Source organism: Aulonocara sp. 'chitande type north' Nkhata Bay, linkage group LG17 (assembly GCF_057382095.1).
Source record: "Aulonocara sp. 'chitande type north' Nkhata Bay isolate Kocher_YH1m ecotype deep benthic linkage group LG17, A_spYH_male_GT1.1, whole genome shotgun sequence".
Classification (NCBI taxonomy): domain Eukaryota; kingdom Metazoa; phylum Chordata; class Actinopteri; order Cichliformes; family Cichlidae; genus Aulonocara; species Aulonocara sp. 'chitande type north' Nkhata Bay.
This window is the reverse complement of record NC_141360.1, coordinates 33,758,635-33,782,799: the sequence shown is the minus strand read 5'-3', so window position 1 is coordinate 33,782,799 and position 24,165 is coordinate 33,758,635. Positions and strand designations below refer to the sequence as shown.

General features: G+C 40.9%; 1 protein-coding gene across 1 annotated transcript; it reads left to right on the top strand.

The window, feature by feature from the left end:
* Positions 1 to 642: 642 nt before the first annotated feature.
* nampt1 (nicotinamide phosphoribosyltransferase 1) lies at positions 643 to 22,547 on the top strand. Its single transcript, XM_086268921.1, has 11 exons — positions 643 to 786; positions 6,952 to 7,108; positions 9,429 to 9,532; positions 10,692 to 10,820; positions 15,847 to 16,005; positions 16,303 to 16,439; positions 17,978 to 18,203; positions 18,317 to 18,436; positions 18,512 to 18,652; positions 18,815 to 18,949; positions 19,165 to 22,547. The coding sequence occupies exons 1-11, from the start codon at positions 733 to 735 to the stop codon at positions 19,276 to 19,278; spliced, it is 1,476 nt and encodes a 491-aa protein (XP_086125047.1). The 5' UTR covers positions 643 to 732; the 3' UTR covers positions 19,279 to 22,547.
* Positions 22,548 to 24,165: the final 1,618 nt, after the last annotated feature.

Sequence of the window (24,165 nt, the reverse complement as noted above, 5' to 3'; positions counted from 1 at the left end):
ATTAATAAAGTTCTATCTTATCTTATCTTATCTTATCTTATCTTATCTTATCTTATCTTATCTTATCTTATCTTATCTTATCTTTAATAAGGGGAATAAATCAATCATCTTCTGAAACCAGACTTCTGTGTACAGTTAATGTGCTGTTGTGATTTCCACATCACTACAGAGGTACTCTAGGTGTTTTCACTCACTTTTGCTTCTTCACGTTAAATGTGCATGGTTTTCGTCACTATCCAACATTGACCTGCCTTTTTACTTTCACCTGTTGAAGGTGAGACAACTTTCACCATTACTATTCTTACAGGTGAAAGAACCTAGTATGTGATGTTCTGTACACTGGGTGAATGAATTAAAATATTTTGACGTGCAGGGTCTTTAATTAAGATTTACTCGAATTCCTACAATAAATCAATCAATAAATCAAGCAACGGTGCAGGTCCAAAAGCTTATGTTGGAGCTGTATTTGATGGCCAATACTGCCCTCATCTGCTCAGCTTGAGAACTGCATGTAAGAGCGCCCAACGCGCAATATAGCCGAGTGATTCCGGATATACACGACGAACGTCGGAGTTTCGGTGTGACGTATGCGCCCGCCCCCGAGTCCCCGCCCCTTCCCCCGCCCGTTCTCTATGCCCCTTCCAGGCTACACACAAGGCTGGAGAGTCTCCGGCAGCACGGCGCGTAACACAACCTACTGACAGCTGCGACTCACAACCAAGGAGGGAAAAGATGGAGCACAGAGACACCGACTTCAACATATTGCTAGCGACCGATTCATACAAGGTACGGTACCCGTGATGGTCTCGGGCGAACGAGGCATTAGGTGAAGGGAGAGTCGTTAAGAGTGAAAATTGACAAAGTCAAGGTGGTTTCATCATCAGTCCCAAGGCCATCACACTGTTCTGTGTGGCCGGTATCCATCGGTTCACCGCAGGCCAAATTAGTTGGGGGAGGGAGAAGAGGGCTGGTACAACAGAGACGGTGTACCACATTCACAATGCAGGCATCCTTTTTCCCCCTAGATTTCATGTAAGATCGCTATTACCATACCAGTCCCCCCCTCGGATTGCTAGTCATAATGGTCCGCAGCTAGCTGAGTTAGCTAGCTAGCGCATAGGGAGCGCAAGAGAGAGATGAAGGGTATTGATATTTAAAAAAAAGCTAGTATTAGCCCCTAGCTAGCAAGTGCTGTATGAACTGCACATGGGCAAAAGCTCAGTCACACTAGCTCGACGTCGTGTTAGCCGCTATAGGGCTAGCTCGCACCACTCATAATGCAATTCATAACTTACGAGAAAACGAAAGTTAAAAAGGAATCACAAGGCAGCTAGACTTTCAAAGCGGGTTTAAGATGTTTGGCAGTGGGTAAGGGTTGTAAGTGTTTATACACTGGCTAACGACAAGAAACAACCCGCTGATAACCAGCAATATAAACAGAGGACAAATGATCTTAGAGTATTGTTTAAGCTCACGTAGCAAGTGGTTGCCTGGACGGCTGCCAGGTCAACTGCCACATGACACCATTCAGCAATTCGGTGATGCTGATGATAGGAAAGAAAGTCAGAAATGACAGGAGAGGGGAGTATGGGGCTACCAGCAGAGGCAGGAAGCCCAAGTACCTCGACTAAAACCTAGGCTCAGACTGAGCTGTACACCAGCTGAATGAATGAAAAAAAACTTGGTAATGTAGTCTAATGATACAAACTAACATCTTAAATGTATGTGTACATGGATGTACTTTCATTGTGTTTCATTGTGTTATCACTAATGTTAGTGTGGTTTAATTTGCCTACAACATCTCTTAAGTGTGCTGTTCAGTTATACTTCAATATTTCATGTTCTGTACCCATATATATCAGCTGCATTGCCATATCATAATTTTTTTTTACTAAGGAAATAAAAAACAAAATCTTCACTTAAATACCTGCAAAATCTCCCGTCGGTGTGTAATGCACAGTCACACCTTACCTTTCATTTCATCCAAATGAGTGGTTTTGGTTTCATTTCATTGTTTCATTACAGTTTAACTTTCACTATAGAAAAAAATGAAAGTAAACGTATACCTGATTCTAGAAGTATTGATCGATTGGGATTATTGATGAACAGCCAGCACCACTGCTGACTGGTGTTAAGTGGATGTATATGTATATTATATAGTGTGGGTGTTTTTGTTTTGTTTTTTATGAGCAGAAACATCCCTTTGGAAGAGGTGGCAGTTTCATGTTGAGTGGTTTCTATAAAGTCTTAGCTTTCTGGCACCTCCTTTCATTTTAAACTAAGTCTAAAGTATCTGGATTGACTACCTTAATAAAGGGCATATGGAGTTAACCCCTTTATGAGACATCTACAGGGAAACTCAGTCTAGAGTATCGGATATTTCCTGATGCAACAATTACATAAAGTCCATTAAATCCTCCCACAGAGCTCATGTTTCATTGACCTGACTTTATTCAAGTTATTAGAAAACAAAAAGTAGATTTCAAACAAAGACCCAGCATTTTCTGCTCCGCTTCACCACAATGTCAAATATCAGAATACAGCCGACACACATTTTCATTCACAGAAAACAGTTTTTCCTTGTAACTTAAGAAAGCTCACAAAGAGCTGCATAATATAAAATAGAAGAAGGCTACAGATGTTTTTGTTAGGTAGCAACAAAGTGTGCTCAAAGTAAAGCACAGCATTGTGTTAGAAGTCGTGTTTTCAGTCAAGTAGTGATAGTTAAAGCCCAGGGAGAAGCAGCAAATGCCTGACAAATGACAGTACAGATAAATGTCTCCTCACTGCAGCGCAGGCAAGTTTTACTTGTGTTGCAACACCTGTCACCCAGCTTTACCTTGTATGTGTAGCTTGGCCGTGCATGACCAAAGGGAAAGGTTAATTCAAAGAAATGCTCGCTGGTCTCTCAGAACAACTGAAGGCACACACAGGACATAAAAACAAACTCCACCTGAGCACCTTTGTGTTTTGTGTGCTTGAATTCAAAAGCAAACTCTCTGTCCCAAAGGCACGCCGGCCTATTGTCTGGAAGCATGCATTCAAAAAATCTCTGCTTGTTTGACAGGGAGGAGTTATATTGTGTTCTATTATTAGCACAGATTTTTAAAGAAAAGCCACATTAGTTTGTCACCATGTGACCACATTTGCATATTACACTCTTCTGACCCTTAAATCCAGAGTGAATGGTGGTGAGAAAGTAAGCAGGGATCCAGGGTCTTACATTAAAGTATCTGGGGTTTCATTTTAGCACTTCTTTCTTCTTTTTTTAATGCATCCCCTTGCTCTTATTTTGAAAGTTCGGGTCCTACTGTCCGGCTTAACCCGGCACTTCCTGCTTCATATTTCCTAATCAGAATTGTTGATACCTTTCACCTGGTTCTCCAGCGTGTCTTGATTGGACAGACCAACTGCATGTGTTGTTTGCGTCTTTGAAAACTGGCTGCAAGCGGAAAAGCCACTTCAACAGAGAACTGTTTCACGTGCCACTACGGAGAGGTGATCAAGCCCAGTGTTGCAGAGTTGGATTTTATCTTTGGAACCAGACTAACTGAACTGTCAGTATGTGTTGTTCCATTATTTGTCTTTGAATTGAACTCTTAACTTCAGGTAATGGGACAGTGCCCTGCATGTACTGCATTTCACGCGTGGTGATGATGGAAAAGGTTGTGGTAATAGATTTAAGGAACTTTTGTGAAACGTCCAAGCGTTTTCACAAGGCTGCCTTCATCATCTCCTTCCCAGTCTCTCGAAAGAGCAAAGGAGGAATTACTTGATGTTTATAGATGGCAACTTGTGTGTGAGAAAATTACTGACATTGCATTAACTTTCTGCGCTGTCATAGACGATAAGCGTCAGTGTATATGTTTGGTGTTTTTGATTTTAATTATCCTGGAATCATTGCACCCTCAGTTAGCTCAGTATCATCAGAGTTTTAAAGGAGGAAGGAAGGAAAAAGAGGAAGCAGATAACAAACCCCAAACCTTACTTCAGTTGCGTTTGTGTCTGATCAGTTTTTTCAGTACAAAACCCAGACTGAATGAGCTTGTCATTGTATAATGAGTACTCAAAATATCATATCCTCAAATTTATGAACCTAGAGCCTGCTTACCAGTTATTCATATATGAAAATAGTAAGATTTACTTAACAAACATCTCCTTAGAGTTAAGAGGTACTGATAAGTGATGGCACTCTGTGGTTTTACCACTACATGCACCTCCTTCCATTACTGATACTGTTACTGTAAAACTGAATTGTGTAACTCAGTTGTTGGTCTTGTTTGTCGTAATTAGGTTCATGTTACAATAGATGGATGTTTTATAATCAAATATTCATGCGTGTCCTCTGCTGACATTTAATAATATTGGACGTACTGCTCGTGCTTTGAAACTCTGATTAGTTTTGCCATTCTAAAGCATTGGTTGTGTGTTTGTGTGTGTATACAGTGGGTGCCAATGAATATGTACACACGTGGTTGCACTCAGTGTCATGTTAAGTGTCTTGACTCTATTTTGAGTCCTCGAAAGCCCAGAGGAAAGGACACATATGGGGGTCAGAGTAACTGAGTGGTTCATTGACATTTATCTCATCTATACTCAATGTGGGTGTCAAGTAGTTTTGTATCTTACTGTATATTTAATGTCTTGATGCATGCGGAGTAATCCGGGTAAGGAACGCCCGAAAAGTTGATTCTCTTCTTCTGGATGTAGCGTTTTCAGTGGGAGAAACATTTTGTCCGAGTGACATCTTCAGTCTCAGCTGACTGCAGGTTTCCCCAAACTTTTAAAGAGTGTATTAGCATATTGACTGAAACTAGCCCAATGAATGAACAATGGGCTGTGAGGTCAGTTCTTGACCTTTTATATGGATATTGTCATGACCATTGATCAACAACCACTGATCAATAGCCACGAGTATCATTCACAGAGAGTTGGGGAATGGCTGCAATCACGGCGTTGTAAGATGGCGAAAGATGTTCAGAGATAGCCTTTCTCTTTTCACGTAAATGGCCTCCTTGACTCCGCGGTCAAACCAGCGTTCCTCCCTGTCCAGGATGTGTACATCCTCATCACTGAAAGAGTGGCCACTGGCCTGTAGGTGTGAATAGATTGTAGAGTCCTGGCCTGACGAATTAGCTCTTCTGTGTTGCCAGATCTCCAAAAGTTGATTCTGTTCATCTGGACGTAGCGTTTTCTGGGAAAAATGTTTCGTCACTCATCCAAGTGACTTCTTCAGTCTCACCTGGCATCTGTTGCCAGATGTTGTTTGGTCGTGGTCATGACCCTTTGCATATTAATGATCAAGATAAAGAACCACCAAACTTGGAAAAAGTGGGAGTCAAACTGGAAATGGAGAACATTCTTTTAGAGTTTCAGTAATGCTTATCAAGTAGTTAGTGTTTTCAGGAAAGTCAGCGTACAAACTGCACGCAAGCTGTTAGTGACCAAAACCATCGCAAGGTGGTTTTTTTTTGTTTTTTTTGGCAGCGCTGTAAACTCCTTTGTGAATCAATTTCACATCCTAGCGAAAGCAGACGGCCTACTGCAACCACTTGCCAACCTGTCAGCAATCAAACTTTCCCTAGCAACTGAAGGCTACCACTGAGTCTGCACTGTCTATGAGTTTTTGTGACTGGGCCTTAGCAATCAGTTTCATAGCAACAACTCGCCAACTGGTCATTGAGTACTTATTTTTCCTTGGTGACTAGTGTTTACCAAGGCGATCACCAGCCAGTCTCTAGGTATGTTTGATCAGAGTCTAATGTCTAACAATAATAAATGACTCTTGCTTGTACTGTGACTTGTACTTTGACTGTGTACACATTAGGTTCTCATGTGACACATGATGAGGCAGGAATATAATTTCTAAATGTAAGTGCACTTCAGTTGTGGTAGGAGCGTTGCTGGTAGGAGTTAAACCTTTAGTGCACTCTAGAAATCCATTAGCTCATTTAGGGATTTAATTAATGACTGATGGCTACCACTGACTATGTATCGTCTCCTTTTTGTGAGACTGTATCATATGGGTATGATAGTAGAGTCTGTTATTGAAACATGTCTGGACTTGCCTTAAGCTGTTGACTTGATTGCAGACACTGGGGATTCAATTTTCACTAGAAGTGCACATAAAGCTCCAAACAACTGTTTTATAGAGAAAATGTGTATGTGTGAGAGACAAATTCGACTTCTTTCTCCCTGAATGTAATTTTTTTTTTTTTTTAATGCATGACATTGAAACACTTTTACGAACTGAAATGTTTCATGCAATCAGATAAGTTGTGAAAATGTGTTTATTTGGTAAGAAGTTATTGATTCTATGGGATTTCTTCATTTCTGTGGAAGATAAGTTGTTTTTTTTTTTTTCAGTTTGAAAATGCTGCAATTTTCCTTTGAAATCCCATCGACGCCCTGAAATCAAGCAGGGTGTTGGTCATTATGCGTTGGTCCAAATTCCCTGTACACTAAATATTTTGCACAATCTTAAAACACATTGAGATAAAATCAGTTCCTTCGAATGGTGGGTTTGTGCAGTATTGTACAGTGCAAAATGTACAAGATACATTGTGAAACTGGGCTACAGTACAGGCCCATTGCCTCTTGACACTAATGATAAAATCTAGATGAGTCATTTTGCACTGGTGGCATGTTAACACATGCATACTAAATAAAAAATAAAGTAGTTAGTGATCACGTTTGGATGGGGTTTGACTCAACTTAGAAGTGAGTACGCCTTCACCAATGTATTTCAGACTGAAATAAGATAAATTGGAGATGTTGTCTTAGTGTTCCTGGATCCAGAAATTTATTCATGCATGGTGTCTAGGGAATTTTCAGCTGTGGCAGAGGTATGCGGTATCAGACTGCTCTTGTTTTAGTTTTCTCCTAACCCGGTTAAACTGGTTAGTCATTGTTTATGGCCAGTCTAATTTGTCTTGTGCTCTGTTTTGGCAGGTAACGCATTATAAACAGTACCCTCCCAACACGAGTAAAGTGTACTCTTACTTCGAGTGCCGCGAGAAGAGGACAGACCCCAGCAAAAACAGAAAAGTCAAATATGACAAAACTGTCTTTTATGGCCTACAGTACATCCTGCACAAATATCTAAAAGGTAAGTTTGCCTTTTGTTTAAGTAAAAGCTCTGTAGCCAGACTAAACAAGTCAACATGACCTTGCAACTAAGTCCAAGCTTCTCAATGGCAAATAAACACAGATGGGAGGGAGTCTGGTCACATGCAGCCACCGCGTTGTGATATTTGCGTAAATAGAAGTGCTTCCAGTCCACTTAAATTAAATAAGGGTAACAGTTCAATACTTAAATCACACAACCAAGACATGGAAGCAAGCTGTGCACATGATGTTATGGTTCTAGTGCTGTGAATGCAGTTTACACAACCGCTATTTTGCTGTGGTCCAGCAAGCCTCAGTCTCTAGTCAGGCGAAAGATTTTTACTGGTTAATAAAAAAAAATTACCGTATTTCCCGGACTACAAAGCGCACCTGAATATTAGCCGCACAAGCTAAAATCAGGGGAAAATCCTGTTTTGTACATACATTAGCCGCACCTGACCAAAAGCCGCAGGTGTTTCAATGTTGACTTATCATATGTAAGAGAATATGCACAAAGGGAATTGTCAGGAAAGAGATGGCTGTTTGGAGACACCCCTTTTATTAATATTTTGAAAAACAAGTTATGGGTACATATTTGCACATGTAGTACATAACAGTAACCTACAGCACACCAGAAAAATAGATTCGGACTACCTTTTAGGCTCAGGTGCAGTGACACAGCTTTAACAAGAAGAAAAGTCAGTCATTCACCACCATCTTTCTCTTCCTCCTGCGCACTAAAACCACCAAAGTCCTCTTCTCCAGTGTCGGATACAAACAGGCTCAGGATGGCTTCGTCATCCACTCTCCGCTTCTCTCCTTCGTTGTCACTTTCAAAACCAAAGAAATCCTCATTGTCAGTGTCGGAGTCCTTCTCTCCATCATGCAGCAGTCCAGCCGGACGGACATGTGACTAACATACCACTCTTGAACCCCGATCCTTCCGCCAGGCAACGTAGTGCCGTACAACAGCGGAACAAACAAAACAAATCGTCTTACGATATGACAAAAATCATGGACAATCCATAGAAAAGCCGCACCTGACTAAAAGCCGCAGGGTTCAAAGCTTGTGCAAAAAGTAGCAGCTTATAGCCCGACAATTACGGTAAGTGTAGCTGAAAAAGTCGACATCCAGACTTTGGAGGGCCTTTTATAGTACTTGATTGGTCCCTGTGGGAGCACTCTATTGTTTTGGCCTTCCCTCTACAGGGCAAGGTCAGCATACAGGGAAAGTTGCAGAGCAGTGTGCCTAAGGCTTTTCAAAGTCATTGCTTTGCTGAAGGACACTTCAGCAGGGCAGGTGGTTTCTATCGAGTCCTGGAGCAACAGTTCTTTTATTCATTCGAAAAACAGCAAGGCTGCAGCGTGCTGCTTCACATTGATTAGGCCGTACAAAACAAACATACCACAAAAGAATCCAGGTTGGGAAAGAAATGAGAAAACAAGACCAGCCTGAAATAAGCCCAAAACACTTTATGCCCTAATTAACTCAAGATGATTAACGCTGACGCTCACGTCCTGAGAGGCAAAAGAGAGGGCAAGAGAGAGTGTCGAAAGAATCTCCCTCATGTCTGTTAAGCGGATTTCATGGTGTGGTAACAGAGGTGTGGAGAGAGTGCAACGGATAACAGAGAACAGAGACGGAGAGGACAAAAGCACAGCTGCTCTTTCGCTGTCTGAGGGAGAAAAGCTGGCTCGGCAGAGCATCGCTCGGAGCACAGCGATTAGGCCATCTACCAGCGATGCATCCTCGATCCTCTAACAGAATTGATTTCATGAGCAAGTGAAAGTTAAAAAAAAAACAGACCCTCTGTTTACCCAAAGCTACAAGAAAACCTCACCATTCAGAGAATTTAACCCGATAATGCATTGTTGAAAGAGGGTTACATTAAAGTAGCTTAGTATAAAATCTAGAAACAAAAGAAAGCAGCTAGCTCCACTTACACTTCATGATTTTATAAATATCGATAAAAATGATTGCACACACATGTAACACTTTTTTTTATTTCTCAGACTGTCAGACCTTTCTTTTGCATTTCCTAATAAACCACAGTATCCCCTTAGAGATCCTTTCCCATCTGTGGTATGCTGTGTTTCATAGTTTCCATGAACTAGAAACTAGTCAGACTTGAAATGAGACAAGGATGTAGTTTGTGTCACATGTTTTCCAAACAAAGATGCCTTCTCAGCAGCTTCAAACTTGATTATCGTGGTGGACAGTAGAGAAGCACACCAGTGCTGCGGTGTTTGTTTCACCAACCTCTTTGTCTGTACTGTCTCCCGCTTCCTCCTTTATTCCCCACCTACTTCCTGCTCTCCAGGAAAAGTAGTGACTCCAGAGAAGATTCAAGAGGCGAAGGAGGTCTACAGGGAACACTTCCAGGATGATGTTTTTAATGAGAAGGGGTGGACTTATATTTTGGAGGTAAGAGATTACTGAAAGATTTTTGTCTTTTTTCCTATATGATACATTTTTATAGGTATATTTGTAGACAGGTTTCCTAAACAATACAGAGTGTTTCAGGAAATGGTTTATTAAGGAAAAAATTGTGTGTACATGTAAACAAGCACATCGTAATGTTACCACATGAAACGCTGTGGTGTTGATGTGTCGCGCATCAGAGAAGCTAGAGGTCACCAGGAGATTTGGTGTGTTGCTAGAAAACTGTTTTAAGGCAAAAAAAATTTTTTTTAATTTTTTTTTTTTTTATAATTAAAAACTGATTGTTTAAAAAATCATTACTAAAAAGGATGCCACTATCAGATGCTCGTTTGCAGCAGTACAGACACAAAACTGTCATGGCCTCCTCCGTTTGACACATATCACAGTACCAGACCAACAGGAACACACACTCAGCCCCTCCCCCTCACTAGCAGCACTATATGAGGAATTCTGAGGGGTCAGTAAAGCATCAGTTTCAACAACATTAGTTAATTTGAATGGTATATGTTAGCCTTAGCCATCTAACTATTAGCAATTATTAGTTAGTCAAAGTAGTGGCTACGGCTAATAATAAAATAATATCGTTAACGTTGTTGCTAGGAAACAAACATTTTAATCTTCTGTGTTTGTAATATTAATACATGGTTCATTTCACTGGATAATGTATTATTTGTGTGTAGAAGATGTTAGGTTTAACAGACGCAAAGAAAAGTCTAAAGTCTACTAACAAATAAACAAAAATAGTAAGAACCTACTTTAAAGATTCCACTCTAACTGCAATTAAAATATAGTGCTGAGCCAAGTACAGCACAACCTCAGGCAACCAAAAATACAGTTTTTTTGCTTTTGTTTTTTCTGATAGAAATGTGTACCTTACTGTTATGTCCTCGATGGAATTTGTTGGGGTTTTTTTTTTCTTTTTTGTTTGTTTGTTCTATTTAAACTGAAATATGCAAATCTAATCGACAATTTAAAACTATGGAAATGAACATAATACTTCCCTTTAATTTACTTTTCCCTCCAAGTAAATGGCTTACCTCTGAAAATCTTTTGCTATAGCTTAGATATAAATCTGTTAATATATCCAGGAAGGTGATGCTGGTAACCTTATATATTTGTGTGCATTTCTTTGTGTTTACAGAAATACAACGGACACCTGCCCATTGAAATCAAGGCGGTGCCAGAGGGGAGTGTCATTCCTCGAGGCAATGTTTTGTTCACAGTGGAGAGCACAGACCCCGAATGCTACTGGCTCACTAACTGGGTGGAGGTACGTTTGGTTCATGGACACGGGTCAGGGTGGGATCTGAGAGGGCCCTGACATGACATGTTTTATTCATTTATGGATTTGAGGTGTACTTTTTATGTGTAATCTATAACAAAAAAACAGAATTTTGACTGTTGTTTAAATCTGTCTTGTGGGGTTCTGTTGCTTTTCAGTGTAATGCTAAATCACAGGAGAACCCCTTCACAGTGTAACTACTGGAAGAGCTCTATCAAGTTAAAAGCCCTCGTAAATTTCATACCCCTGTGCCCTCAAATAGCAGTGAAATGTTTTATGTGCTCATCACATTGCTACTAAAACTACATTGCTAGGCTTAGCGATACCATTTAATGGTTATTTGATAATTAATAGAAGAAGGAAGACATTAGCAACGTTTAGGTCCCATTTATTACAATAGAGAGGTAATAGTTTTATAAAAGCCATAAACAATTTAGTTTGGCAGCATGCCCTGTGACACTTCATGATTTCTTAAATCTCACTGAGTTGCAATTCTGCCATAGTTCATAGCTTAATACCCACTTGGAGACATACTTGTGTTACAACTGCAGCAAAAGTATAGTGTAGAGATTTCATTGAGTAGTCAAAGAATGTAGTAGTAATAGGCTCATATGGTCATTGTTGTACACTTACACTTCTTTGACGCCAAAAAAAGAAGTGTAAATTGAGTTTTGTATGCTGCAGACTGAAACAGCTCAGTGGTTCTGAAAAATACACTTAATCGCTTCTTTGTTGAGAGCACGGTGAAAATATTGATACCACTTTGGTGGCTCCGTAAAAGGCATGCAAAAGCCACCTACCAGCCCATTTTAAACTCCTTAACTACAACATAATGCGTGATCCCTTTTATTTAAAGGTCAGGGTGAGGAGCTGGCTCCACTCGAGACTATACAAGACTGCCATGAACTGATATGCTGCACATCAACAGAATAACCTGAGCATATACTGTTAATGTGATTATTTATATCTTCAAAACAAATCTACCAATGTCAGATATATGGTGTCTAGTTCAGTTAGAGCTAGCTGGATAGCCAGGCCTGCATCACTTTTGAGTATTATTGCTTTGTATATTTACAGAATTTATTGCTGTCCAAAATGAACATGACTTTTTGCTTCATGACTTAGTATCATGGAACTATGGTCACTTAGTATTTTATCTAGTAGTATTGTTAGCAAGAAAGCTAAAGTTAGCCTTGGGGCATTAATGTGGAAATTATTGATTTGTTGTCTTACTGTATTGATTGTAGTGCATATATGAATATATGTCTGTATCTAACCCATCTCCTCTTCAACGGGTTCGACTAATTTCAACTAATCTTTGCACAGACATCGTCACATATGCTGCTATTATGTTTGTAAAAAATGGTAATTGTATTTAATTTTTATATTTCAAGTTATATTCTCTGATTACGTTTATGTACATCGCTTATACGTAACTAAACGGTCACCAAAATTTGTGCCTGTGGTGTTGAGTCAACACTAAATACAGGATGGAGATTTTCAAAAAGCTGATGAAGTTAGTTATTGGTTAGCCCTAGTTATAGCTAGGTGGCTAGCAAGCTATTGCTAGGTTTTTTTAGATTAGATTATTTTTTGCTACTAAAAAAGATGATTGGGAGGGGGCTGTTGTGACCCTCAGAAGTAAAGCATGGCGCCTGTAGGTGTTGAATACCCCACTGCTGTAGTTTTCCCAGTGTTTGTCACTCATCTGATTAGATGAGATTCATTGTATAAAAACTTAACCTAATATTAGTTATCGTATAGCTAATAGCAGTATTGCTAGTTTGCAAATGTAGCAGCTGGCTAGATCATCTTAGCTTACTCCCTGGCTAAAGTTGTTTCTGGCAAAATGCTATCTTGTCTTTCTGTTCAGTGTTTGTTGGCGGTGAAAGCTTGTTGATTTGCGGACTCCGTTCATTAGCTAATGTTAACAGGTCATCGACTTTCCCAAAGTCAGTGAAGAAGCTTTTAAATAGCAGGGAAGATCTAGTTTTTTGAGATTATATCATATTTGATTTTGTCTTGTAATGATGTCATATTTTACCTTTGTTCACAGCCAGACTACCTGTGCTTTTCCTGATTCTACAATTTGTTCTACGATGATCTAATTAGCTTTAGTTTTATTTTTTACTACACAGACAAATGATGTCACTATTTCCATCTAACAAATAAGCATATTTAGCAAATGTCTTGTAACCATACTGTAGGTTTCACAAATAATTCACATAAAATTCCAGAGAAAGTTAAGTAGATTTGAGTGACTTTATTCTGGTAGTTTGAGTACTGCATTTCTACACTGAGCTGATCCACAGTGTGACTCTGAGATCAGGATTATCATGAACTTAATGCTGCATGAACAGGCTGTCCTCAATGACTCGGTGGAACAAGCACTTTCTTGCACTTCACTTTCACTTTCTGTTCTTCTGACTGCTGTCGTGTCTCGTGCTGGTTTTTTTTTCACCATGTCAAACCAATTCATAAATATCACGTTTGACTGCTCCTACAAATGAATCACGCCGTGATTAATCAGAAACGGCATTCTTTTGTTTGTCTGTTGATGCAAAAAACCTTTTTATAATCTATATGCACACACTTACCAGCATATTAGTATGTTCAGAAAGTCTAATGTATCCTGAAAGTGGTCTGCGTTTGGAGCTATTATGTGACGCGCGCACTCTCGACTCTGTAATGGCATAGTACTTGGAGGTCACCTACAGCCAAGAGCACTGTGACGACACGTCCACAAACCCATTTATACACACACTTGGTAAGTTTCTCTGGTTGATTTAAATACACACATAAACAGACACACATGGGGGTCGTTCTTCATGGCTGTGAAGTAAAATTAGCCACAGACTGGTGTCCTTGAGCTGCGTCACTAGGTCATACTCTATTTATCTCTTTCCCTTTCACTCTTGCTGTCCCTTCTTGTTTCGATTTTCTCATTTTCTTCTTTGTCACATCATTTTTTCCCCTTTCTTCTCTATTGCTTTCTTGTCCTTTTTATTTATTTATTTTTTGCCATTGCCTTCCCCATTCTCATCCCGCTCTGTGGTTCCTTATCGCCGTCCATTTTGTTCTGGGACATTGACAGAGTAGTTGTGTTGTTGTTGTGTGTAGGGTGTGCATTCCTTCTTAGTGTTGCTCTTACTGCCCCTCCATTTTACCGTGGCAGCAGGTATCCTTTACAAACTGTCGCCTGACAATGATAGAAAAATTGCAGTGTAACAATGCTTACACTGTACTTAATCTTTTACCACACAAATGTAGAATTGGTTATAACTACTACATGCCCATGCTACAGTGTTGTTTGATCTGTTTGTGCAGCTGGCAAACCGATACTCTTAATCACACTGAAAAAAGATGGCGTTTGTATGATTAAAAACAGGCATTTTAGCACCCCGCTAGGTGTGTATCATTTGGCTTTTGTAGATAAAAATGACATAAGATGCTTTTATAAGGTAAATATGTGTATAAAGGCTCAAAACAGGGTGATTAAGCCTGTTGCCATGCAACACAATGTCATCTTGACATCATAAAATCCCATGCGTAACTCAACTTTTCTAAGATATAAATTAGATGTTACTGTTGTGAAATAAAAAAATGATACAGTTCTTTTAAACAGTGTTATTAGTGCATAAATGCTACCAGTGGGTCATTTTAACCTGTTCCTTCTAGGCAACAAAAGGACATGATAATGTGTGATATAAATAAGAACTTTCAGTGGCCTGTGCAAAGTTTGGTTGCTCAACTGCTTATAGTCGAGGAGGAGTTTGCGGACAAGGAAACAAACACGCACATGCGCGTTTTTGTTTTATTGTAAGAAATTTACAGCTCAAGCTTTATGTGTACCTCTATGAAGACATGCGTTCCAGAGGTGGAGAGTGGGGATATTTTGGTCTTCCTGAAACCCCTACAAGAGCTATTTAAGTGCTGAGACTCGTTTTAAAGGTTAAGGCTGGCATTAGCATTAAAGGACAGGGTCGGGGGCTAAATGTCAGTGAATGTCCTCGCAGAGATAGCCTTACAAATGCATGTCTGTGTGCGTACACATGGACTTTGGACTTTCTTTGGCAGTCACATGAGTCCATATTATGGAATTATAATTAGGCTGGGGATGCATGTGACCTGCTCAGTGTTATAAGGTAGAAACACACCGCATAGTGTTAGGAGGCACAAAGAGTGTGAGCTAGGTAAACAGAGAATTTTTATAGCCTTAGTTATATTTAGAGTTTTAGTCTTGCTTGGTGTGTTTATCTGCTGTTAATAAGGTTCAGCCTACATAGCATAGTACTTGGTTGTCATTCCTAACATGAAATGTTTAAATCGCAGTAAGCGGTTACATAGTGTTAGTTTAGCGCTCTTGTTCATAATCCTCTTGTCACCATATTCCACAGGTTTCTCTTTCTATCAAACTTTTTCTGCATCATCTGTTCTTACCGCAGCTTAAATCTGATGATTGCTTTGACAAAATGGATTTTGAATTTACAAGGAGGAGAGCTTTAGAAAGCGAGGGCAAAACACTGACTGGCAGATCTTCACAGAATCACGCTCTATGCTTCAGACTGCAGGAACTATGTATTCCTAAAATTTCCCAGGTGGTGGAGAGTACAGATAAGCCACTTGTTTTCATATTAAAGTCATTGACTGTGGTCCAGAGTTGACATGAAGCAACAAGGAATGTGCTTTTCCCAGAGTTTGTCTTTGGTGAATGAGCAGGCCGCTGTGATCCCTCTGAGCCTGTTAGTTTGGGGTTTTAGTACCATTTAAATATTGGGAAAGCAGAAGAATTGGGCCAGACATTCACCGGTCTGTTGCCTGCAGGGGAAAAAAAACTTGACTATGCTTGCTTTTTTCTTTTTTGCTTACCATTAACTGTTATGAATATTTAGTCCAATAACCTGCTTGTTTGCTATAATAAATGCACATGGAAAAACTTAGAGCATAATGACACCCTGAACAATTTATAAATATCCAGTAAAGTGAACTGAACTCTCCTTTCTTTCTCCGTCAGACCATCCTGGTTCAGATCTGGTATCCCATCACTGTGGCGACCAACTCTAGAGAGCAAAAGAAGATCCTTGCCAAGTACCTCTTAGAGACTTCGGGGAATTTGGAGGGGCTGGAGTATAAACTACATGACTTCGGCTACAGAGGCGTGTCCTCACAAGAGGTATGGAGAAAGCTAAAGGATTTAAATCTGGTTAATTTAAGGACAAGGACAATAAAGCTCATCAGAGATTTCAAAAACAAAGAAAATTAAGACTTGGTCTAGTCCACATTTTGCTCTCCCTTGCAAACGCAAGGTTTGAACAGGAGGTGGGCGGGGCTTCTCTGCTCAAAGCCATCAAAGAGCATCTGCAATTGCAAATCTATAAATGAGAAAATAAGGGGAAACATTATTTCCACTTTAAGGTTGTTTACAGCACTTCAAGGTCCCTAACCCCCACCCTATCCTCTTTATTCACAGACTGCTGGCATAGGAGCCTCCGCCCATCTGGTCAACTTCAAGGGCACAGACACGGTCGCTGGCATCGGAGTCATTAAGAAGTACTATGGCACCAAGGACCCTGTGCCAGGCTTCTCAGTGCCCGCTGCCGAGCACAGGTACACACACGCTTTACTTTACTGGCCTTATTTATTTAGTGTTAATCTGTAAAGGACTTTATGTTCCTGCTTAGAGATGGAATATTTGTCTGTGCAGTGTACCGTTCTGAGCTGTGTTTTATTGCAGATACGACCGCACAGTTTAGAGATTTACTTCCAGACTCCATGTAATGACGGGTGTCTGAGAAACACTGCTTTCAAGGGACTCCCAAGATTTACACAAACTTTAAGCAGCTCATGCAGGTTGCTAAATTACTGCACACAGTTTTAATTATCTGCATTTAGGCCACACATTCACCTGTTCTCTTGGAAAATCTCAGCTGTCTTCATCTGTATTGCTGCTTTTGATGAAATGGTGCACAGTTTGGCCAAGAGCCCGCTCTGAAATCCAGCTTTTCATCCACAGAGAAGGAAACTCTCTTCAAATAACACCTAATTATGTGCCAAAGCTGTTGATGTAGAGATGTTTGTCAGCCAGAGTGAATATTTATTCAACATTTGGCTCATGATGGTGTTAATTTTCTCTCCTGACTTGTGCTTGGTCACCCTCGCAGTCATTATCTGGTTCGTCTATTTCATTCGGTGAATGGTGCTGTGATTAGCTGGAAGTGAGAGTTTTGATTGGCTGCTGCCCCGGCGCACATCTCTCTCCATTTATCCTGCTTACAGACACCTCTCCCTTTCTGTTTCGCTCTCATGCGCGCACACACAGCAGCTTCCTACTGGCCACCAGCGCTGTTACTGCTGCACCAGCGCACCCTTCTTCCCCATACCAGTGCATTGTGGGATAGTGGCTGGAGTTGTTATAGCAACTGTTATGCAATGGCCTCCCTCCTGAAATCGGTTTCGTTTCTACCTCCTCGGTGGGAGGAGTCGCAGTGATATTCCAGAGGAAAAGGGAGGGTTGATTTTTTTATTTTATTTTTTTTTTAAGAGAAAAGGTGTGTCACCCTTAGTTTGAAGAAATCAGTGCCAGCAGTGTGTGCACACTGCACACGTTTCATGTATTGGGGTTGTGCCAAGAAGCTCAGGAGCTGCAGCGCATTAAACTAAAATTATCTTCAGGGCCAAGTTGGATTCTGGAACAACACAATGGAGAGAGCACCAAATCCTTAAAACAAAGCAACATGATCATTACAAGCATCTGCTGTCCAAGACCTAATAAGCCTAAAGTCCAGATCTTCATATTTTTCTGCACTTTTCCATTTACCTTACCTTATTATCATGGTGCGTGATGCATTAACATTAATATTTGATGTATTCATCAGGAGCTCTGTGTGGGTTCTATCACCTTTTTCTCCTTGTCTGACTCTACACTGGTGATGCTAGGCGATGCAGAAGAACGCCAGCATCAGAAGTACACACAGCTGTTGTACAGTACCTGTAAGATCATATTTGGGCTCGTCTTAGACTAAAACCTGGAGTGCAGCGCCCTCTTCTGGACACTCTGGGACATTATCACTCAATCACTGTGTTTGGTCTTTCCTGTCTACTCTTCTTCAGATGTATATTTAATAGCTCTGCCATTCTCTCTGCAGTACCATCACAGCGTGGGGGAAAGACCATGAAAAAGATGCCTTCGAGCACATCATCAAGCAGTTTCCCAGCGTGCCTGTGTCCATAGTCAGCGACAGCTACGACATCTACAACGCCTGCGAGAAGATTTGGGGAGAAGACCTGCGGGCGCTGATCGAGATGCGCAGCGCAGACGCCCCACTCGTCGTTCGACCAGACTCAGGAAACCCGCTCGATACGGTTTTGAAGGTGCGGTCACACAAACGGCTTTACTTTCATTTATAGTCTTTAACCCAGCCAGGAAACTCAACTTTTCCTCTCTGTACCTCCTCCTCCATCCTCTCTTCTTTGACTGTTTACAGGTTTTGGAGATTCTAGGGAAGAAGTTTGCACCAAAGGAGAACTCTAAAGGGTTCAAGGTTCTCCCTCCTTACATTAGAGTCATACAAGGAGATGGAGTGGATATCAACACACTGCAAGAGGTACAGGCACATGGCGCCAGCTGTTCAAAGTTTGAAGGCAGCAGCAAGGTTTGATTGTGTGTATTTGTTTCCCAGATTGTGGAGGGAATGAAGCAACACAGATGGTCCATTGAGAACATTACCTTCGGGTCCGGAGGGGCTCTGCTGCAGAAACTGACCAGAGATCTGCTCAACTGCTCATTCAAATGCAGCTACGTGGTCACTAACGGACTAGGGGTGAGGACCGGGTGAATGGGTCTACATTTGTTAGGTGGCTTTGTAGCTGTTTAAGTGCACTTTCTGGAAATCTTTATTTATTCAGCCATGATCCCAGGCAGACTTTTCAGGGATGTCCTTTCTGTTTCAGTGTGACATAGATCTTTTTGTGCTGTATCTCAGGTGAACGTGTTCAAGGATCCGGTGGCAGATCCCAACAAGAGGTCGAAGAAAGGTCGTCTGTCTCTACACCGGACCCAGAGCGGAGACTTTGTCACTCTGGAGGAGGGCAAGGGCGATCTGGAGGAGTATGGCGTGGTGAGTTCACACCACGTGGTGAGAGTGAATGAATAGTGGCATTGTAAAGCGCTTTGGGTGCCTTGAAAAGCGCTATATAAATCCAATCCATTATTATTATTATTATAAACCCTTTTCTTTACTCAATTGTTTTGATTGTTCACATGTAATTTGATTTCATACGAACACTGCCGTTCTCACTTTTTTTGTTGTTTTGTCTTTACTCTTTCCTCCAGGACCTGTTGCACACTGTCTTTCGTAATGGGAAGATTGTGAAGACGTACACATTTGACGAAGTCAGAGACAATGCTAAGCTCAAAGAGAGCGAGCTTGAAGAGCTGCTGCACTGAGTGCAGTCCTGCTAATCCCCACATAATATCCAAACCCCCCACCCTCCAAAAAAATATCCTTTTCCTTTCAATCTTTCACCTGTAGGCTTCCATTGTCACCCTAGAGAATGGAGGTAGTGTGCACTGTTGATAGACCCCACTTTTTAAGCCTGAGAATCCCTCAGTATGTCCCTATAAACTCCAGATTTCCTTAAAATTCCTGAATTTTCACCCTCTGTTCTCCAGCCGAGTGGGGAAGCTTTAAAAACGCCTCAGATCAGTGACAAAGCCCTTTAGAGTCGGGGGGTGGGGGTGGGAGTCGGGAACAGAAGGAAAATGTGTTGTTGTGAGCAAAAGAAAAAAATGTGAGAGAAGTTGTGATTGTGATGTTAGAACATTCAAATCCTTGTGCTACTGCCCTAAGTTGATCACCAGCGCGTTGCACTGATAGGCCGGCTACATTGCAGCTTAATGAATATGTCCGGCTGCTGGTAGGAGGCGTGGCGACAGACCTTTTCCCGTGACGCCACACGCGCGAGGGCGCTTGAGATGATTGTAGGTTTTTTGAATGAGCATTTCGACGGCCACGTGCCGAATGCACCTGAGATGAGTGAGAAAGAACCTGGCGGAAGCCACACCCACACGAGTTAACATTCTCCATGTATCCTGTACAGAACTGTTTAGAAAAAAAAATACATGTCTGAATCTACTTAGCGTTGTCTTTTATGTGAAGCAAGAAAACGATCACGGTATATCACAATGCACCGATTACACTTGGACTTAAGGAAAAATCATGAACGCTTGGACTTGGAGCACGAGTAATGAAAGGTTAATTTCCTCCACAGTTCTTGCTTTTTAATAGTTACAATTAATAAATAAACAAAACGAATTACAATAGGCCAGTATTTAAGTCAAGTACTCCCACTGTCCCACCACAAAATTATTGGTGCATCTCTGGAGGTATATCTGATCATTTACTTACTGTTATGTTGCCCACAGCGCGTTCCCATCATGAAGGTTTGATCTACAATCCAAATCACACCACAAAAATCACAAATGGAGGAAGACTGAGTTTAATAAATCACTTTTTTTTTTCTTTGTAATTCTTATTGATTTTTCAGATTCAGGTTTGATTACATTCAAATAATCATTCAGTAATAGACATTTAAATCGATCGGAAATTAAAAAGGCCCAGAGATTAGATGGTTCCCACTGAACTTTAACGAGTGGGGTTTTTTGGACTAGGTCTTCATGATGGTGAATGGCCACTCTTTGCTGTTAATCAGACCAAGAGTTGATGTGAAAAAAATATACATTGCAGAAATCGTCTTCACTGGAATGAAGAGGACAAAAACCTTATGTGTTTCTGAAAGATGACGTGCATATATGTGGCGCCTTGGCTGAGATGTTTGTTCGGTGTTGGTTCTGATGTCTTTGTGTGTGTGAATGTGAGTGAGTGTGTGTGTGTGGGGGGGTGAGAGAGACGTTTTCTTCCTTTAAACGACTGTGTGCTATTCCTTTTTCTGCAAATGTGCTTGTTTGTCGTGGGAATAAAACAACATTCTTCCCGGCCTTTTATTCTGAAAGGAGACGTTGTGACAGTCTAGTGGAGAGTTAGTTTAACTTTTTGGCAAACAAGAGGTTTATAAATGAAAAAATTAAAAAAGCGAGAGTACTTTCTGACACTAACATGCACCAGCTATGCATTGGTAGTCGGTGGAGCATAGTTGCTGGTCAGAGAAGCATTTCCCCTTAGTATCACTGCCTTAACTTTTGAAGGGGAGGAATGGTTTGGATTTATTGCCCTGGTGTAAATGGGGGTTTCGCTTGCTAATGCCTTTCGGAGTTGATCAACTTTCCATTCAGAGCATCTTAGCCAGATTGTGGTGGGTGTCATTTCCTGAGTTGGCCTTTTTCAGAGTGAAGGGATTTTTCTAGTAGAGCGCTAGGAGCTGGTGACATCACAGGACAAAGAGAGTTGCGGTTTTTTTTGTTTTTTTTTAATAGCAGTCGCCAAGTTGTGAAAGTACCAGAGTGACTTATCTCAGTACAGTCCACAGGAGATAAATCCTTTGGTGCTCCTCATAATTCACGTAGCGCCACCAAAAGGATTACATTTGAAGCTCTCGGGTTTGTGGATTGCCATTTGTGATTCCTTCCACGGGGTTGATTTAGTCGTAATCACATGACACTGTAATCGTGAGCGTTGCTGGTAATTCAGGCTCAAAGGCACTCTCACAGAGCTGCTGCCCCGGCTGTAGGCTGTCTTGTTTAAACTTTAAAGCCTCCAGGTGGTAATTTGTTCCCGCTCTTCAGACACTCAGCTGCTTCACATTCATAACTTCACACGCTACGCCCTCTGGGAGCTCCACAGAGCCGCAGCAGCCTCACCGGAGCTATTAGAGCATCAGCGACCTCCTTTTTTTTTTTTTTTTTTTTTTTTTCTTTCTTTCTTTCTTTCTTTCTTAAAGGTTCCCTCACAGACACTGACCCTGCTCCCCCCCCCCCATGTAACCAACCTTGATAACGCCTGTGATGTCACCAACTCCCATTCCTCTCCACTGGCTCAGAGCCATCGCGCTCAAACACAGACAAGCTGAGCGAACCACACACTGATACAACATCGGACCGTTATTCAATCTTCCTGTTTTGTTTTGTTTTTTTCCTTCTTCCCGCTGCTGTTATCCGTGAGGTCATGTCATCCAGCAAGTAATGAACCTGTAGTCCTTTTACATTCAGTAAAATTTTCATTTTACTATTTTGATACTGTCTCGGTTCTTACCTCAGAGAGATATTATTTTGTATGACAAAGGAAAAAAACAAACAAAACCAATAATATGCCAGAAATCTAGCGGTAAATATCCTTATTTACAACTGATGCGGCCATGCTGCCTTCTCACTTGTACATAAAAACAAGTAGTTTGACTGAAAGTGGAGAGGGCAAGTTAGGGGAGACGACCACACTTGATGAAATTATTATTTTTGTCAAAACGATCATTTTTGTACCAACAGAAGAATATCCAAAACTGCTTGACAGACCTAGCAGTGCGACTGTCGAGCTTTTAGCTTCTGTTTGTGTGGGCGTGTGGTCCGGTGGGAGTGCTCTGTGTGTGCGTGTAATGAATGAAAGTGTTTGTGGATACTATTTTTTTTTCCTCTCTCTGTTGTTGTTGTTTTACTTGTATGTATATGTTGATTGTTCCAAATTCTCTCCCAGCACAAATGATATTTTAACTAACATAACATGCTATGTTGTCAACAATACATTGATTAAAGATGCCACCCTGTCAGTTTGAAGTGCTTCATTTATCGCGCCTCCTTTTTGTTTTTCCATTGATAGCGTTGGCCTTTCCAACAAGTGCCTCCGAAACGACTTAACAGCCCTAATGCAGAGACCGCTGGGAGGCTGTGTGAAATGTACATTGAAAACACAAAGTCGTGAATATGGAATCTTACAGAGCCGCTTTTGATTCACAGAAGAACACAGAAAACACATCACATGTTTAAAAATGAGCAAATATACCATTTTAGGAAAAGTATTGGCTCGTCACATTCACTGAATTTGATGGCAGCGTTACAAAATACTTGCGACACGGCCATGTTTACTGCTGTGTAACGACAGTCTGGGAACTGAAGAGACCAGCTGCTGGAATTCTGGGAGAGGAATGTTTTCCAATTCTTGTTTGAAGGCTTCAGCTGGTGAGAAGTCTGGACTGCAGGCAGGCCAATTCAGCACCCGGACTCTTCTACTATGAAGCCATGCTGTTGTAATTGATCCAGGATGCAGTTTAGCATTGCTTTGTTAAAATGTGTAAGGCCTGCCCTGAAAAACATGTATGGTTGGGAGCATATGTTCCTCTTGAACCTGTATATACATTTCAAATTAATGGTAGATGTGCAGGCTGTTAATTCCACAGGCACTAATGGACCCCAATACCAACAGAGATGCAGGCTTACGAGCTGGATGGTCCTGTACTCCAGAGGATGTGGCGTTCATGTTCTCCAAAAAGAATTTCAAATTTCAATTATCTGACCACAGGGGAGTTTTCCACTTTGCTTCAATCCATTTTAAACGAGCTTTGGCCCAGAGAAGACGCCAGTGTTTCTGGATCACATTCACATATGGCTTCTTCTTTGCATGCTAGAGGCTTAACCTGTGTTAATAAACAGTGATTTCTGGAAGTGTTCCTGAGCCCATGCAGTGATCTAAAGGACAGAATCATGTCATATTTTTAATGCTGGGCTTCCTGAAGCCCCAGAGATTGCAGGTATCCAGTACTGATTTCTGGCCTTGTCCCCTCTGCATAGAGATGTCTTCAGAGTCTCTCAATCTTTTTAATCTTTTTCAAAATTTACTTACTCTTCCAGCCTTAGTATAAATAGTGAAATTTCTCAGTTTAAATATTTGATGTTTTCTGTGTTATACTGTGAATAAACTGTTGGTTAATGGGATTTGCAAATCAGTGCATTCTATTTTCATTTACATCTTACACAGCATCCCCACTGTTTTGAAATTAATGATAAAGCCTTAGATATTTTTACAGCAGCAACGTAGGAAGGCATTAAACAGTGAGCCCACATTTGGAGCTTTAATGGTCAACCAGGCATCAGACTTTAACACAGGAGGCTGGTGTTTGTTTTCTTTCTCCAAGTGACAGCAGCTCCTGAATCATAATGTTTCTTTAAACCTAGTAAATCTTTAATCACAGGTTGGAACAGTTTGTATATTCAACGAGTTAAAAATGCTGACTTTATAATGTTTATTTGAAAATTTAAAATCCTGATAAAGTTAATAGTATAAAAGATGACTGCAGCTTTTAGTACTGAAAAGTAAAAAACAATTCAAATGTGCCTTAAACCTGCATTCACTTTAATCACCAGCAGAGGGGTGCAGGAAGACTTCTGGAA